This window comes from Schistocerca serialis, chromosome 1 (genome assembly GCF_023864345.2).
Source record: "Schistocerca serialis cubense isolate TAMUIC-IGC-003099 chromosome 1, iqSchSeri2.2, whole genome shotgun sequence".
Classification (NCBI taxonomy): Eukaryota; Metazoa; Arthropoda; class Insecta; order Orthoptera; family Acrididae; genus Schistocerca; species Schistocerca serialis.
Window position 1 is genome coordinate 175118715 of NC_064638.1, and position 18202 is coordinate 175136916.

The 18202-nt window shown below is 49.8% G+C and overlaps 1 protein-coding gene across 1 annotated transcript in view; it reads right to left on the reverse strand.

The window, feature by feature from the left end:
- Nucleotides 1–655: 655 nt before the first annotated feature.
- Nucleotides 656–18202, reverse strand: part of LOC126465089 (BTB/POZ domain-containing adapter for CUL3-mediated RhoA degradation protein 3) — a 120534-nt gene continuing 102987 nt past the window's right edge. The window contains exon 5 of the mRNA XM_050096279.1: nt 656–1506. Coding sequence (XP_049952236.1) covers nt 1306–1506 — 201 coding nt within the window. The 3' untranslated portion in view covers nt 656–1305. The remainder of the gene's footprint in view (nt 1507–18202) is intronic.

The following is an 18202-nucleotide window of genomic DNA, read 5'->3' on the forward strand; positions in this document are numbered from 1 at the left end:
AATCAGTACCAGGTAATGTACCATCAGAAAATATTGACTAACAACAAATGTTAATAGCCCCTGGCAATGGTCACATTTTTACACTCCCGCTTTGTCAAGAAAGAGTATGTCAAAGCATAATGGAAATACAAAAGATGCAGTGGGAGAATGACATTCCTTTGCAAAATTAATTGAAAAGCAGTGCCCAGAAAGAAGTATCTGCAACTTGCTTTTGATTTGTCACTAAAATTCAGTTCAATCTCAGCACTATTGTACATAGTCCTTTGCAAAATACTGCATGCTTATGGGAATGATGATATATTCATACTATAGGTGGTTATTCTTACTGAAAGGTGGCAGTTTTGAAATAGTTTGGATGTATAAACTTAGCAAACTTTTAGAGAAGAAAATAGTTACAGGTAAAAGAAAAATACTGTGGCTCTGCTCAAATACACTCTTCTCTTCCACTCACCTGGTATAACATTTTGTACCAATATGATTAAACGTCATGATATTTCCATATTGTACATGAAGGAAGTCGTCATATATATATTCTCTCTCTCTCTCTCTCTCTCTCTCTCTCACACACACACACACACACACACACACACACACACACACACACACACTATATGTATATATACACACAGCACAGCAATGAAAACATACAACTGAGAACACTTAATAATAATTGTTTTAATGCAGCCATGAGTAACAAAGTTTAGGCACAAAACTGACACTTACAGCATACAAACACAAAGCAATTTCAAACAGCTGACTGCTTCACAACAATTTGGTTATAAGTAATGTATATTAAAATTACAAACATCTTCCTATGTGCACATCATCAACAACAGAATAAATGCATTCAATTCTGGTTCCATGAGCAAATCAATATGGTCAAGGACCCTTAAAACGGGGTACAGGAGAATACTTTTCAGTCAGGGGTACAAAGTCATACTATAATTGGAAGACCATTCACAGGTAATGTTCCACACAGTCACAGGGTAGTATAGATATGAGCAACTAATTACAGTCTCTTAAATATACCTAAGGATGTGAATAAAGGATTACAGTTTAAATAGTATCTTGATTTGTAAACTTCAATAGTCAGCTCATCGTCCATATGATAATTTTTAGACACCAGACACATACATAATACCTGTAATGACATTTCAGCAACAATGAAATTAGTAATAAGTTACTGAAATATTAGACACATTGCATTATCTGCATAATCAAGCATTTTCTCAAGCTCGTGTATGACAGTTTCATGGGTTAATGCAGCCTGCGACCCTTCTTGTGGTGACAAGCTGGTAGCTACCGCTAGATGATATTCTGCTTATTTGAGCGAAGTCTTGCTAGACCCGACCTTTCTTCTTCTTCATCACTTGTGTAGGAGGACATTCCTGCAACTGCTCCTCTTGTGGATGTAGCCTGCATTAGCTCTTGATCAGGTCCTGTACGGTTCTCATACAATAAAATGTTCAAAGTTTCCTCATATATTCGTGCTTCTGGGAATTCAACCTGTAATGCACAAGACAGAAACATCCATTAATTTAAATGTTGCATACGATAAAGCACATATTAACCTAAGATAGACATAAAGAGAGACAAGAACTCACTCTCTTAGATTTCACAGTGAGTGTACTATCATGCAATGTTGTTACTCAGTATAATATAGAGAAGATACAGTAATACTATATGGATATTTTAAGTAAAGTATGTATGTTGAGAAATATAGTCTATACTGTTTTCATCTTATGTGAACATTACACCACGTATTCTTCCAAGTTTGCTTGAGAGTCATTGGATTTCATTTCATGTGGAGCAGAAGCCAAGCTGTGTCCACCAGTACAGTCAAGTACAATCATAAGGATACATTTTATGCCGTGTTACATGCACAGACTGACTGACTGGTTGGAAGGCGGGATAAGGGACCAAACTACGATGTCATCGGTCCCTTGTTCCTAATAAAACAATGCCACAAGTGTGAGAATAAAACCAACAAAACATATAACACAAAACGGAAAGAAACGAAAAGCCACAAGAACGAAGGGAAGGCAACGAACACTAAAAAGGAACAAAACAGGAAAAGAAAACAACACAGAGGCGCTAGAAACAGAAGAGAGTAAAACATGAAAGCAGATTACAGTGGCTGGCCAACCACGAGAATAAAAAGAGAAAGCCAGCCACTCTGCAACACATTAGAACCTCCACCCTAAAAGCACTAGGGTGGAGGACACAGACGGACAAAGGACATGCGCTAAAACCTACAAAGAAGTATAAAACCCACACTCACAGATAAAACTTAAAACTAAAGCTGCTGTGGAGGCATTGTCACCCAACACCGAAGGCAGGGTGCTGGGAAAGTTAAACGTGTGCTGCAGAGCAGCTAAAAGTGGGCAGTCCAGCAAGAGGTGGATGACTTGTCATGTGGGAGCCACAGTGACACTGAGTTGGGTCCTTGCAACGGAGTAGGTAACCATGCGTTAGCCACGTGTGGCCAATGTGGAGCCAGCAGAGGACAACTGATTCCCTGCGAGAGGCCTGCATGAAAGACTGCGACACATTCATAGTCTCCTTAATGACATACAGTTTGTTGTGCATGCTGTTATGCCATTCCGTCTCCTAAAGCCAGAAAACCCTGCGGTGTAAGACAGAATGCAGGTCAGCTTCGGAGATGCCTATCTCCAGAAGCAGTTTCCACGTCACCTGTTTGGCCAGCCTGTTGCCAAGTTTTTTGCCGCAGATTCCGACGTGTCCTGGGGTACACACAAACACAACGGAATGGGGGACTGTTCCAGGGCATAGATGGACTCCTGAATGGACGCTACCAGAGAGTGGCAAGGGTAGCACTGGTTGACAGCTTGTAGGCTGCTCAATGAGTCAGTACACAGGAGAACTGACTCGCCAGGGCATGAGCAGACGTACTCAAGAGCACGAGATATGGCCGCCAGCTCTGCAGTCAAAACACTGCACTCAACTGGCAAGGAGTGCTGCTCAATATGTCCTCCATGAACATATGCAAAGCCTACGTGACCATCAGCCATTGAGCCGTCGGTGTAAACCACTTCAGAGCCCAGGAAGATGTCAAGAATCGAGAGGAATGCAAAAGGTCCAGACAAAGCTGTGGCCAAGGCGTACACCATGGAGGCATACGTGAATGGACCACAAGAAGAGGTGGTAAAGGGAAGGACTCCAGTTCGGAGAGAAGGGACCACACGCGAACCGCAATCGTTAGCCCCGATCTGAGCCGCTGATGTGGGTGATGGACAGCCGTGGGTGGGAAAAGAAGATGGTAATTCGCATGCTCCAGGGAACTATGAATGTGTGCTGCATAACTGGTGAGCAGTTGTGCATGTATGATCTGCAGTGGAGAGACACAATGCAGGTACGCTGGTCACCGGACTCGTCCCAAAAGTTCCTGTCGCTAATCGAACCCCACAGTGGCGCATAGGGTTGAGTAAATGCAATGCTGAACGCGGTGCCAAACCATAAACCACACTCCCATAGTCAATTCAGGATTGGACAAGGAATCTGTAGAGCTGCAGCAGCGTGGAGCGATCTGCACCCCAATTGATGTTGCTGTGTGTGTGTGTGTGTGTGTGTGTGTGTGTGTGTGTGTGTGTGTGTGTGTGTGTGTTTGAGGTTTACGGGCGCTAAACAGCGGGGTCATCAGCGCCCAAACGCATAAAAACAGGAACACATGCAGTGAAGGGACTAAGACGAACAGCGAACAAGGGGAACAGCTAAAAGACACAGACCTGATGCAGTTCCAAATCCTCACATACAGAGGCAAAACAACAGGAGAAGGAATGCACTAAGAAAGGAAAGGAAACACAAGGAAGGGAGGACAGAAACCGAAGGGAAACAAGGAGGTATTCGTGACTGGCGGACCTCTTACCTAAAATCTGGGTGAGCCAGTCATCCAGCAGCACATTAAAACCCTCTCCCTAAAATCTGTGGCAACAAATTGGACAGGACACAAAACCATAAAACTTTAACCACAGACGTTGCGTCGTCTTTCAAAATAGAGGGCAAATCCGGTGGCAAAGAAACCACCGCCCTCTGGTCAGAGAATAAAAGACAGTCAAGTAAAATGTGGCGGACAGTAATCTGGACGCCACAAGCACTGCAGATTGGGGGGATCCTCCCGCCGGAGTAAAAAACCATGTGTGAAGGGACTGTGCCCGATGCGGAGGCAAGTGAGGAGAACCTCATACCGCCTGCATGACTGGTAGGACGTACGCCATGGCCGCATGGTGGCCTTGACCAGACGCAGCTTATTTTCACCGACTGCCAGCCACTCCTCTTCCCACTGACGCAGAACGCGAAAACGCAGGAGGGAGGTAACAGCATGGAGAGGGACGGCACAGTCAACAACGTGAGGGAGGGAACATGCATCTTTGGCAGCCACATCCGCCAGTTCGTTTCCCCTAATGCCCATATGCCCCGGCACCCAGCAGAAGGAAACAACCTTCCCCTGCCGCTGCAGGTGGAGTAGGGCATCATGGATGTTCTGGACGACCGTATCCGCTGGGTGCAAGTGTTGCATGGTCTGAAGGGCACTCAGGGAGTCAGAACAGATGAGGAACTTATGACTGGGAACACATCTCATCTGCTCCAATGCCCGCAAGATCGCAAACAATTCGGCATCAAAGATGGTAAACGCCGCAGGAAGCCGTAACTTGACGAATCGATCAGGGAAAACAACAGCACAACCAACAGAGTCCCCCTGTTTAGAGCCATCCGTAAATACTGGTACATGGTCGGGATGCTGGTTTAAAATATCATAAAATAAGGAGGTAAAAACAAACGCAGGAGTGCAGCTCCTCAGGTACTCCGACAAGTCTAAAAGGACGCTTGGCCTCTGGAGCAACCAGGGAGGCAGGCGAGTAAAACCTTGTCGTTGGGGGGCCACACGCTCCACACCAAGGGACTCAAGCAAATGCTTGGCACGAATCCCAAATGGTCTTGTTGCCCTGGGACGACTGGAAAAAGAGACGTTCCATAGGCGGTCGGACAACGGTAGGGGAGGTAGGACAGGCACCCGTCGCACCATGAGGAGCGGCGGTTCCCCTGCCTCAGCACACAGGCTGGGGATGGGACTGGTACGGAAGGCACCAGTGGCCAGCCTGATACCCTCATGGTGTGCTGCGTCAAGTATCTTCAGATACGAAGGCCTTGCTGACCCATACACGGTGCAACCATAGTCAAGACACGATCGGACGAAAGCCCTATAAAACTGCAGCAGACACGCCCGATCTACTCCCCAGGACCGATGGCTCAGACACTTCAAAATATTCAGTGCCTTCAGGGCCCGCACCTTGAGGTCTTTAAGGTGAGGCAACCAAGACAGTTTGGAATCAAAAGTGAGGCCCAGGAACCGCACAGTGTCGCTAAAAGGAAGAATGGTGTCCCTCAGACGCAATTCAGGGGAGGTAAAAAGACGTTGAGAACGATTAAAATGAACACACACACATTTGTCTGCAGAAAAGGTAAAACCCGTATTCGCAGTCCATGCCTCTAATCGCTGTATCGTAAGCTGCAACTGCCGACTAGCAGTGACAAGACTAGAGGAAGAACAGAAAACAGCAAAATCGTCCACAAACAAGGAGCATTGGGCAGGACTCCGGATAGTGGACGTGATACTGTTAATGGCGACGGCAAAGAGGGTGACACTTAAAACGCTTCCCTGAGGAACACCATTCTCCTGCACATACAAATCCGATAGCACATTACTAACCCTATATCGAAAGAGGCGCTGGGAAAGAAAGGACAGAATGAAGATGGGGAGACGGCCACGAAAGCCCCACTCATGGAGTTGATTGAGGATATGGCGGCGCCAAGTAGTGTCATACGCCTTATGAATGTCAAAGAATACACCTAGACAATGCTGGTTACGCAGGAAGGCATGCTGGATGGCCGCTTCAAGCAGGGTCAAGTTGTCTATAGTTGAACGACATCTCCGAAAGCCACACTGAGAAGGGCTAAGGAGCTGCCTGGTCTCGAGCAGCCAAACCAGGCGACGGTTGACCATGCGTTCCAACGTCTTCCCGACACAGCTCGTCAAAGCAATACTCCGATAACTACTGGGATGCGTTCGGTCCTTCCCCGGTTTGAGCAGGGGAATCAAAATCGCCTCCCGCCACGAGTCAGGGTACGTGCCGGATAACCATATCATATTAAAACAATTGAGGAGAACTACCTTGGCAGGCAGCAACAAGTGCTGCAGCATGCTGTACCGGATTTGATCATGACCAGGTGCAGTATCATGAGCCACAGACAGCGCCGAATCCAGTTCCCACATTGTGAAGGGGCAGTTGTAGGGCTCAGAATTTGGAGACCGGAAGTCCAAGGGACCCCTGTCGATGGCAGTGGGGTAGCGGCAGAAATCTGGATCACAGGTAATAGTGGCGGTAGATGCCGCAAAATGCATGGCCAGTGTCTGGGCAATGTCTCTCGGCGCCGTGAGAAGACTTCCCTGATGCAGCAATGCCGTGACAGGTAGTTGGCTGCGTTTCCCGGAAATCCTCCTGATGGCTTCCCATACTTTCGTAGAATTAGTGGAGCGGGAGATGGAGTTCAAGAACGAATGCCATGACCGTCGTTTGCTCTCTTTAATCACGCGCCGCGCTTTGGCCCTTGCCACCCGAAAGGCCGTAAGATTGTCAGCTGAGGGACGGCACTTGAAGCGGCGCAGAGCTGCATGGCGGGCTCGGATGGCTGAACGGCACTCAGTGGTCCACCAAGGGACAGGACGCCTCTTGGGATGACCGGATGACCGTGGAATTGACAATTCAGCAGCATGGGAGATCACGGCTGTAACATGGTCTACCCATTCGTGGACGCTGGCACGGTGTTCCAAAACAGCCAGTTGGCTGAAAAGTGTCCAGTCAGCTCGGCAGAGGTGCCACCGGGGCGGCACTGGTAATGCCATAGCCTCATCCAGGAGGCGAATCCAAAGAGGGAAGTGGTCACTAGAATGGAGGTCAGCAGCAACCTCCCACACAGCAGAATCCGCTAGTGCTGGAGAGCAAAAGGAAAGGTCAATAGCTGTTGACGATCCAGAAGCAGTACAGAAATGAGTGGGAGCACCAGAGTTGAGGAGGCACAGTTCTTCAGACATCATGAGGCTTTCCAGAATGCGACCCCTGGAGCAAGTAGTCGAAGAGCCCCATAAGACATTATGAGAATTGAAGTCCCCCAGAAGAAGAAATGGGCGGGGGAGTTGGCTAATAAGGTCTGCGAGAGCCGCAGAGTTTATCGCATCCTGAGGTGGTAAGTAAAGTGAACAGACTGTGAGCCTCTGACCCACAAGAAGGTCAACTGCAACTGCTTGCAAGTCTGTAACGAGAGGGAGCTCAGATGAGGAGTGCATGTCACGAACAAAAACCGCACCACCCTTTGCCCTTTCCCCCGTCAGATCATCTTTCCGATAGACGGTATAGCCCCGTAAAGAAGGAGCATCAGTGGCCCGAAAATGTGTCTCTTGGAGACATAAGCACAAAGGGCACTCTCGTACAAGGAGCTGTAATTCGGCCACATGCGTCCTGAACCCATTCAGGTTCCACTGTAATATGGGAGCCAGTGATCAGGGGGGCTGAACTCTCACCCTGCCTCTGTGCTTTGGAGGAGAGCCCGTACTGGCCGGAGATTTATTCCTGGGGCTAGAAGATCGCCCCCGGTCGACGTCAATGTCCATCAGCTCCCATGACGACCCACTGGAGACGTCAGACAGTACGACGGCCTCGTCATCGGACCGACCCTTACTAGTCTCCTCAGGTGGCAAAACCTTCAGTTTCGGCGTCTTTGTCTTGGGGGGCTTAGAATGCAGAGCCTTGTCAACAGGTGGAGCATTACTCGCCTGGGCAGAAGGCCCCATATGGGGAGAGGGAGGAAGTACCCCAATGTCAGCAACCACAGCCTTGTCCGACGTTGCGGGGAGAGCCGCAGGTTGCAAAACAACCGCAGCAGCACACGTGCACTGGCAAACGCAGGTATTAGTGCTAACACTAGCAACCTCCGTTTGCATAGCAACAGTGGCCATTTGTACCGGTTTTTTCAGAGCGGAAGCGAAAGATGTAGTAAACACAGGAGGTTGCATGGCCTTAAAGAGCTTCTTGGCCTCACCATAGGGGATGCGCTTAGATGTTTTAATCTCCTGTATCTTCCGTTCGTCGAGATAGATGGGGCAGACCCGGCTCCAGACAGGGTGACTCCCAGAGCAATTCACGCACTTCACAGGCAATGAACAATCAGCTCCTTCATGCGCAGGCTGACCACATTTACCACAAGTGGCTATCCCATTGCACCCCAACGTAGTATGCCCAAAGCGCTGACATTTAAAGCAGCGCATTGGGTTGGGGAAATATGGCCTTACTGGCAAACGTAAGAACCCCGCTTTAACAAGCTCTGGGAGTCGTGGGCAACTGAACGTGAGAATAAACGAGTCGGATTTGACTAGGTCCCCATCGACTTGTTTCATAATATGCTGCACGTCAACAATACCTTCATCAGCCCATTCAGATTTTAACTTGTCTGTGGGGATATCCGCCAAGTCCCTACATGTCACAACACCCTTACTGTAGTTCAAGTGGAGTGAAGCTCGGTCTCGATAGCGTACTTACCGAGACAGGTTGCTTTCCGAAGAGAAGCAACTTGATGGGAACTAGATGTCTCAACTAACAGAGCCCCATTGCGCAGTCGCTTCACAGATTTAAGTGTTCCTGCAATTCCCTCAAGACCCTTGTGGATGTAAAAGGGAGAAACCCTCTCAAAGCTACCCTCCTTCCGTTTAATAATCAAAAACACATTCTGATTATCAGCATGTGCTCTATTACGACAGTCTGACAAATCTCGATCAACACTAGGCGCTGGAGGACTCGCAGCACGAAGTCGCTTCTTTGATGGGGTGTGTTTTCCTACCAGTGGCCCACCCAAGCCACTGGTAGGGGGAAATGTAGAGGTCGAAGGGTCCATTGCGGTCCCACAAGCAGCTAGGGAACTAAAGGTCCGCTCAGACAGAGCCCCGCGTGCCTGAGTAAGCCTGATACAACTGGGGTGCGGCAGGTGACCCAGAGGTTGCCCGCTTGCGACTGTTCCACCTCAACAGCCATGCATCTCATAGGCGCGGAGCACACCGGAAGATTGAGGGGTTTTTATAGAGGTCGGCCTTCCTCGCAATCCAGGCGGTCAAGCCAAGATTACCATTCCCCGCAGCACACAACATTCCACCGCCGCGCCATACGGTGGTCGCTGAAGCATGTCCAGGGGTTACGGTGACAGGAGACTGGCGGCGCCGATCAGTCCCCAGCTCAGGACCCTGGGGTCGCCAAGCCCGTACTCAGCAAATGAATGCTGAGCCCCTGGGGGCTTGATGTTGCTCAGGCAAAGGAGGGCATTGAGGTGCTGCCAGCACTTCTGCTTAAGCTGACGAAGATGAGGGAGCCAAGTCAATCGAGCATCGAAAACCAGTCCTAGGAATTGATGTGTCTCCACTACAGTGAGTGGATCATCATCAAGGTGAAGTGTGGGTTCCGGATGAATGGTACGATGCTGACAGAAGTGCGTCACACACGACTCTGCGGCTAATGACGAAGCCGTGGGCTAGAGCCCATGACTATGCCTTGTGGATCGCTCCCTGGGGACACCGCTCAGCGACAAAAGTACTGGAGCAGCAGTACGAAATGCAGAAGTCATCTGCATACAGAGAAGGTGAGACGGAGGACCCAACAGCTGCTGCTAGACCGTTAATGGCCACTAAAAATAGAGAGACCCTCAATACAGAGCCCTGCGGGACTCCATTCTCCTGGATATGGATGGAACTATGGGTGTCACCAACTTGGACACGGAAAGTATGGAGTGACAGGAAGTTTTGGATATAAATCGGGAGTGGTCCCCGGAGACCCCACTCATACAATGTGGCAAGGATATGATGTCGCCAAGTCGTGTCTTATGCTTTAAGTATGTCAAAAAAGGCGGTAATCAGATGTTGCAGTCTGGAAAAGGCTATTCGGGTGGCACACTCGATGGACACAAGATTATCAGTGGTAGAGCGCCCCTGGTGGAAGCCGCCCTGACATAGAGCCAGCAAACCACGTGACTCCAGGACCGAACCCAACCGCCGACGTACCATACATTCCAGCAGCTTACAAAGAACGTTGGTGAGGCTGATGGGCCGATAGCTATCCACATGAAGTGGGTTTTTACCAGGTTTGAGCACCGGAATGATGGCACTCTCCCACCATTGCGATGCAAAGACGCCTTCGCACCAGATCTGGTTGAAGATGACGAGAAGATGTTGCTTGTAGTCAGATGAGAGATGTTTAATCATCTGGCTGTGTCGGGGCAATGTGCAAGGACACTGAGGAACTCCCACTCTGTAAATGGGGCATTATAAGATTCACTACAACATGTAATGAATGAGGGGACATTCCCTTCCAGCCACTGTGAGTGTGCGAAAGGCTGGGGGTAATTCTCCAACACAGAGGCTCGAGCAAAGTGCTCGGCAATCGTGTTTGTGTCGGTAGATAACATGCTATTTATGGCAACACCGGGAACACCTGTTGGGGTCTGGTACACGAAGAGACTTGGGAAGGTGACATATAGCACCCAATGGTAGAGACTTATCTCTCCCAACACTCTTGCTTCCATCATTTGATAAGTTGGCGAACGTGGGCACGGAGCCGTTTGAAGGCTATGAGGTGTTCCAGGGAAGAGTGCCGCTGTAGATATCGCCGACGCTCCTTATTTGCTTCAGCAACTTCTGGCGACCACCAAGGGACTGCCTTACGCCCCGGGCACCCCACAGAGCGAGGGATCATGTTTTCTGCCACAGAAACAATTGTTGTAATCACCCGCTCAACCATCACATAAATGTTACCGTGTGGGGGAGATTCAATAGTGACAGCAGAGATGAAAGTTTCCCAGTCCGCCTTGTTTAAAGCCCATCTGAGCTGGCGTCCGAGGGCCTGATGCCGGGGCAGTGACAGGAAGATGGGGAACAGGTCACTACCACACAGGTCGTCATGTGCTCTCCAGTGGATAGATGGGAGAAGTTCTGGGCTAAAAATTGATAAATCAATGGCCGAGTAACTACCATGAGCCACACTGAAACGTGTGATGGCCCCAGTATTTAAGAGGCTGAGGTCGAATTGTGACAGTAAAGTTTTGACATCTCTACCTCAGCCAGTACACATGGTACCACCCCACAAGGGGTTATGGGCATTAAAATCTCCCAGAAGAAGAAAGGTTAAGGAGTTGGTCAATCAGTGAAGCTAAAACATTCAGGGGTACTGCACCATCTGGAGGAAGATATATATTGCAGACAGTTATTTCCTGCGTCGTCCTGATTCTGACAGCCACAGTTTCAAGAAGGGTTTGAAGGGGCACAGTTTCACTACAGACCGAGTTTAGGACATAAACACAAACTCCACCTGACACTCAATTATAGTCACTACGGTTCCTGTAATATCCCTTATAGCCACGGAGGGCAGGAGATCGCACTGCTGGGAACCAGGTTTCCTGGAGGGCAATGCAGATAGCAGGTGTAAAGCTTGACAGTTGCCGTAGCTCAGCCAGGTCGTGGAAAAAACCGCTGCAATTCCACTGGAAGACGACATTGTAAGACTGGGAAGGCATGGAACATTCAGTGAGGCAGTTTACGCCTCAGAGTCACCTGCTGCCACCGATTTATTGCCTGAGCAGTCTATATTCAATGTGTCTGAGGGTCTGGCGAGGTCTAAGTCCTCAGTGGACGCCAAAATCTCCACCTGATCCTCAGCCACAGAGCTTGTAGGTAGCGGTGGTGTGGGTGCCACCGCAATTTCCTTGATTTTAGGGGTTTTCTTTTTGGATTTATCGCGCTGCTCCTTGAGTTTCCTTGGCTGGGAGGACTTCTCTGGCTCAGTCTCCGGGACTGAGGAAGAGTGTGAAACCCTATGAGCAGCTGCTTTTGGGCTCTTCAGCCCCTGGCGGGTGTCATCTTTCCTACTATAAGAAACCTGGGAAGGGAGTGACCCAAGGGACCGCTTCCTAGTGAGAGAAGCCAAAGAAAACTTACGCTTCTCCGGCTTAGAAGTGGGAACGGATGTCCCCAATGGTTGGGGGTGTGTTGCTCCCAAAGTAGCAACAGGGAGGGATTAGCCCCCCACCATCAAGGGGGCAGGTGTAGTCTTCCGGCTCTGAGAGGCGACCTGGGTTGGCGGAGCTAATGGTGCCAAAACTGTTGTAGCGGCAGCGTAAGACGATGCAGGTGTTCAAATTTTCTTTTAGCCTCAGTGTAGGTCAGTCTGTCCAGGGTCTTGTACTCCATTATTTTCCTTTCTTTCTGTAGGATCCTGCAGTCAGGTGAGCATGGCGAATGGTGCCCTCCGCAGTTGACACAGATGGAAGGCAGGGCACATGAAGTATTGGGATGTGATGTGCGTCCAGAGTCTCAGGATGTGACACTAGAAGTACAGCGGGAAGACATATGGCCAAACTTCCAGCACTTAAGCACCACATTGGGGGAGGGACATAGGGCTTTACATCACACAGGTAGACCATCACTTTGACCTTCTCGGACAACGTATCACCCTAAAAGGTTAAGGTGAAGGCACTAGTGGCAACCCGATTATCCTTTGGATCCTCAATTGGTATTTCTGCTGACAGCCGGCTGTTCATTTATCAATTTGGATCCCGAAACAGCGCATGGCGGCCTGGATGGTCACCCATCCAAGTGCAGACCACACGCGAAAGTGCTGAACTTCAGTGATCTCACGGGAACCGGTGTATCCACTGCAGCAAGGCCATTGCCAATCATTTAGTCAGGCAAGTAAAAAACCGCAATTCAGGTAGACAAATCAAAAGTACTGATTTCAATGTTCTCCTGTGTTACAAAGGCATCAGAATGTAAATGCTTTACTAAATGTGGTTCTATAGTACCTTGGCTTCTGTCAGCTCCACTTGTTACATTTTTTTTTGTTTGTGGTTTTGGGGCGCAAAACTTCTATGGTCATTAGCGCCCAGCCCGTGACGTAGAAAACAGGAAAAAAACTAAATTTAAAATCAGCAGCAATGGAAACAAAGTCAGAAAATTTGAGAAACTAAAGGCAGAAGGAATGCTTAAAAGTCCACTATAGAAAGGGGTTGGTTGCCCCCCAAAAAAAAGCTTCAAATGCATGACGTCATTTCACTGTCACTAGTAAACTGTAGAACGCGGTCAGCTGAGCGCGTGTCATCTGCTAAAATCGACGATAGATCAGGCGATAGCTGTAGACGGGAGCGTAACGGATTAAAATAGGGGCATTCAATTAAAAGGTGTCTGACCGTCCACAGCTGAGAGCAGTGGGGACAGAGTGGGGGAGGATCACCGCTTAAAAGATGTCGATGACTAAAAAGACAGTGCCCTATCCGGAGTCGAGCTAAAATTACCTCCTCCCGACGACGCGTTCGGGAGGAAGAGGTCCAAGCGCAAGGAAGGGCTTTCACTTCCCGCAATTTATTGTGGGGAAGTGTTGACCAATGCGCATGCCATAAATGAGTAACTTGGCGACATAAACCGCTCCGTAGATCGGTAAACGGAAGAGACTGAAGAGCTGGCCGAGGAAGAGAGACTGCAGCCTTGGCCGCTATATCGGCCGCCTCATTTCCACAGATACCAGCGTGTACCGGGAGCCAGAGGAACGCCACTGAGACGCCCCCCAGGTGGAGCAAGCGCAGACAGTCCTGAATCCGGTGGACCAGATGGTGCACAGGGTAAAGAGCTTGGAGCCTTAGGAGAGAGCTGAGAGAATCTGAGCAGATTACGTACTGTATCCGCTGATGGCGGCGGATGTAGTGGACAGCCTGGAGAACAGCGTAAAGCTCCGCTGTATAAACCGAACACTGGTCGGGAAGCCGAAAGTGATTTGGGGTGTCGCCAACAATATAGGCACTCCCTACACCTAACGATGCTTTCGAGCCATCGGTGTAAATAAATGTGGCTTCCGTCATTTGTGCACATAGAGCAGCAAATGCCCGACGGTAAAGAAGTGTAGGGGTACCATCCTTGGGAAATTGACATAGGTCTCTGAGCAAGTCGATCCGGGGACGGAGCCAAGGCGGTGCTGTACCCCAAGTTGTCAAGAAGGTTTTAGGAAAGCGGAAGGAAAGAGAATGGAGCAGTTGACGGAAGCGGACTCCCGGGGGTAGTAGGGAGGAGGAGCGGCCTGCATACCCGACATCAAAGGAGGCGTCGAAAAAAAGGTTATGGGCTGGATTAGCAGGCATGGAAGACAGATGGCTAGCATAACGACTCAGAAGGACTGCCCGCCGATTGGACAGCGGAGGTTCAGCAGTCTCAGCATAAAGGCTTTCCACAGGGCTGGTGTAAAAAGCTCCAGACACTAAACGTAATCCACGGTGGTGGATAGAGTCGAGACGCCGAAGAATAGACGGCCGAGCAGAGGAGTAGACTATGCTTCCATAATCCAATTTCGAGCGCACTAAGGCGCGATAGAGGCGGAGAAGGACCACTCGATCCGCTCCCCAAGAGGTACCATTCAGGACACGGAGGGTGTTAAGGGAACGCAGACAGCGAGCCGAAAGATAGGAAACGTGGGAGGACCAGCACAGTTTTCTGTCAAACATAAGACCCAAGAATTTAGCGACGTCGGAAAACGGAAGGTTGACAGGACCTAGATGTAAGGAGGGCGGAAGAAACTCCTTACGTCGCCAAAAATTAACACAAACGGTCTTACTGGGTGAGAAACGGAAGCCGGTTTCGATGCCCCACGAGTGGAGGCGATCGAGACATCCTTGAAGACGTCTTTCAAGAAGGCTGGTCCGTTGAGAGCTGTAGTAGATCGCAAAATCGTCCACAAAGAGGGAGCCCGAGACATCAGGAAGGAGACAATCCATAATTGGATTAATGGCGATGGCAAACAGTACAACACTCAGCACGGAGCCCTGGGGTACCCCGTTTTCTTGGGAGAAAGTACGGGAGAGAGTAGTGTTCACCCGCACCCTAAATGTGCGCTCTGCCATAAATTCGCGAAGAAAAAGGGGCAGCCGGCCTCTAAAGCCCCAAGAGAACAGTGTGCGGAGGATGCCTGTCCTCCAACAGGTATCGTACGCTCTCTCCAGATCAAAAAATATTGCTACCGTTTGGCGTTTCCGGAGAAAATTGTTCATGATATAAGTGGAGAGAGCAACAAGATGGTCAACAGCAGAACGATGCTTTCGGAATCCGCATTGGGCTGGTGTTAAAAGACTGCGGGACTCCAGCCACCAAGCTAAACGGTAATTCACCATACGCTCCAAAACCTTACAGACACTACTCGTGAGAGAAATGGGGCGATAGCTAGAGGGGAGATGTTTGTCCTTTCCAGGTTTCGGAACGGGAACGACAATAGCTTCCCGCCATCGCCTGGGAAAGGTACTGTCGGTCCAAATTCGATTATAAAGGCGAAGGAGGTAACGCAGGCTATGGGTTGATAAATGCAGCAACATTTGGACATGGATACCATCCGGTCCTGGGGCGGAAGAGCGAGAAGAAGAGAGTGCATGTTGGAGTTCGCGCATGGAGAAAACAGTATTGTAGCTTTCGCGATTTTGAGAGGAGAAAGCAAGATGTCGCACTTCCGCTGCACGTTTCTTCGGGAGAAACGCTGGCGGGTAATTTGAAGAGCTCGAAATCTCAGCAAAGTGCTGACCCAATGAGTTAGAAATTGCGACGGGGTCCACTAAGGTATCATGCGCGACAGTGAGCCCAGAGACCGGGGAGAAACTAGGCGCGCCTGAGAACCGTCGAAGCCGACTCCAAACTTCCGAGGAGGGAGTGAAGTTGTTAAATGAGCTAGTAAAGAATTTCCAGCTTGCCTTCCTGCTATCGCGGATGACGCGACGGCATCGCGCACGGAGCTGCTTATATCGGATACAGTTGGACAAAGTTGGATGGTGACGGAAAATGCGAAGAGCACGTCGCCGCTCACGTATTGCGTCACGGCATGCCTCGTTCCACCAAGGAACTGGAGGGCGCCGGGGCAATTCGGAGGTGCGTGGTATTGAACGTTCCGCAGCTGTGAGAATAACGTCGGTAAAATGTGTGACCTCATCGTCGACGCTGGGAAAGCGACGGTCATCGAATGTCGCTAGAGACGAAAAAAGTGTCCAATCGGCTTGGGCAAACTTCCAGCGTCGCGAGCGCATATATGGCAGGTGAGGCTGCAGTCGAAGAACACATGGAAAGTGGTCACTCGAGTGTGTATCATCATCAAGGGCGAACCATTCGAAGCGCCGAGCTAGCGGAACAGTACCAACCGCAAGGTCCAAATGGGATAAATTTGCCGTGGAGGCAGATAAAAATGTGGGGACCCCAGTGTTGAGGCAGACTAGATCCGCTTGGTGGAAGACGTCTAGCAATAGTGAGCCACGTGGACAAGGATGTGGAGATCCCCAAAGCGGGTGGTGGGCATTGAAGTCCCCAACCAACAAATAGGGGGGTGGAAGCTGATCAAGAAGATGAAGGAGATCAGCTCGTGCCATTGGTGTAGACGATGGAATGTATACCGTACAAAGAGAGAACGTGTATCCAGAAAGGGAAAGACGGACGGCGACAGCTTGGAAGGAAGTGTTTAAGGGGATTGGGTGATAATGGAGAGTATCATGGAGCAGAATCATGAGTCCTCCATGGGCTGGAGTGCCTTCAACAGAGGGGAGGTCATATCGGACGGACTGAAAATGAGGGAGAACAAAGCGGTCATGGGGACGCAGCTTTGTTTCCTGAAGACAGAAGATGACCGGTGAGTAGGATCGTAAGAGGATCGACAATTCCTCCTGATTGGCGCGAATGCCGCAGATATTCCAGTGGATAATGGACATTGGGTGAACAGAAAATGGAGGAACGTGACCAAGGGTGCTGTCAACTCAACGACTGCTCAGAGCTTGCGACCGACAGCATGGAATGGCATTCAGTCGAAGGCAGAAGATCCTGATCCATAGGTTGGTCAGGAGCAGCTCCTGCCACCAACGATCGGCCAGTTGACCGGCCACCAACAGTGCGCCTCGGCGACACAGAAGATGGCCGAGGGCGATTTCCGCCAGGTGGTGCTGTAGATGGGACACGCCTTGGCGGAGAAGGAGAGGAACTGTGTTTCTTCGTAGCCTTCTTGGAGGTATGTTTAGATGAAGGAGGAACCGATGGTTGTGAAGTTGTAGTACGTAAAAACTCTTCACGAGAATGCTCTTTTTTTGAAGACTTGGCGTCTGACTTTTGGGCTCGAGATTTAGCAGAACCCGACGAAGGGTGAGCCATAGAGTGGGCAGGCGAAAGAGGTGAGGTTGAACGGGCGATCTTTGCGCTGGCCGATCTGACGACCGTGGTACTAAATGTGAGGTCGCAAGTCTGCGTGGCCGCCTCCTTTGTTGGCCGAGGAGAAGCAAGGACAGTGCTGTATTTTCCTTTCTGAGGCACGGTGGGCTGTTGACTGGCGAGTAACTTTCGAGCAGCAAAGGTCGACACCTTTTCCTTCACTCTTATTTCCTGGATCAGCTTTTCGTCCTTAAAAAAAGGGCAATCTCGAGAGGAAGCAGCGTGGTCACCCATACAGTTGATGCAGCGAGGGGATGGAGGTGGACAAGCACCCTCGTGGGCATCCCTGCCACACGTAACACATTTGGCCGGATTGGAACAGGACTGGCTGGTGTGATTGAACCGCTGACATCGATAGCAACGCGTAGGGTTTGGGACATAAGGGCGAACGGAAATTATCTCATAGCCTGCTTTGATTTTTGATGGGAGTTGAACTTTGTCAAATGTCAAGAAGACAGTGCGGGTTGGAATGATGTTCGAGTCAACCCTTTTCATAACCCGATGAACAGCCGTGACGCCTTGGTCAGACAGATAGTGCTGAATTTCTTCGTCAGACAATCCATCGAGGGAGCGTGTATAAACGACTCCACGCGAGGAATTTAAGGTACGGTGCGGTTCCACCCGGACAGGGAAGGTGTGGAGCAGAGAAGTACGCAGCAATTTTTGAGCCTGGAGGGCACTGTGTGTTTCTAACAACAGGGTGCCATTCCGTAATCTGGAACAAGACTTTACAGGACCCGCAATTGCGTCGACACCTTTCTGAATAATGAAAGGGTTGACCATGGAAAAGTCGTGACCTTCGTCAGACCGAGAAACAACTAGGAACTGTGGCAACGATGGAAGAACCGTCTGTGGCTGAGACTCAGTGAACTTACGTTTGTGAGC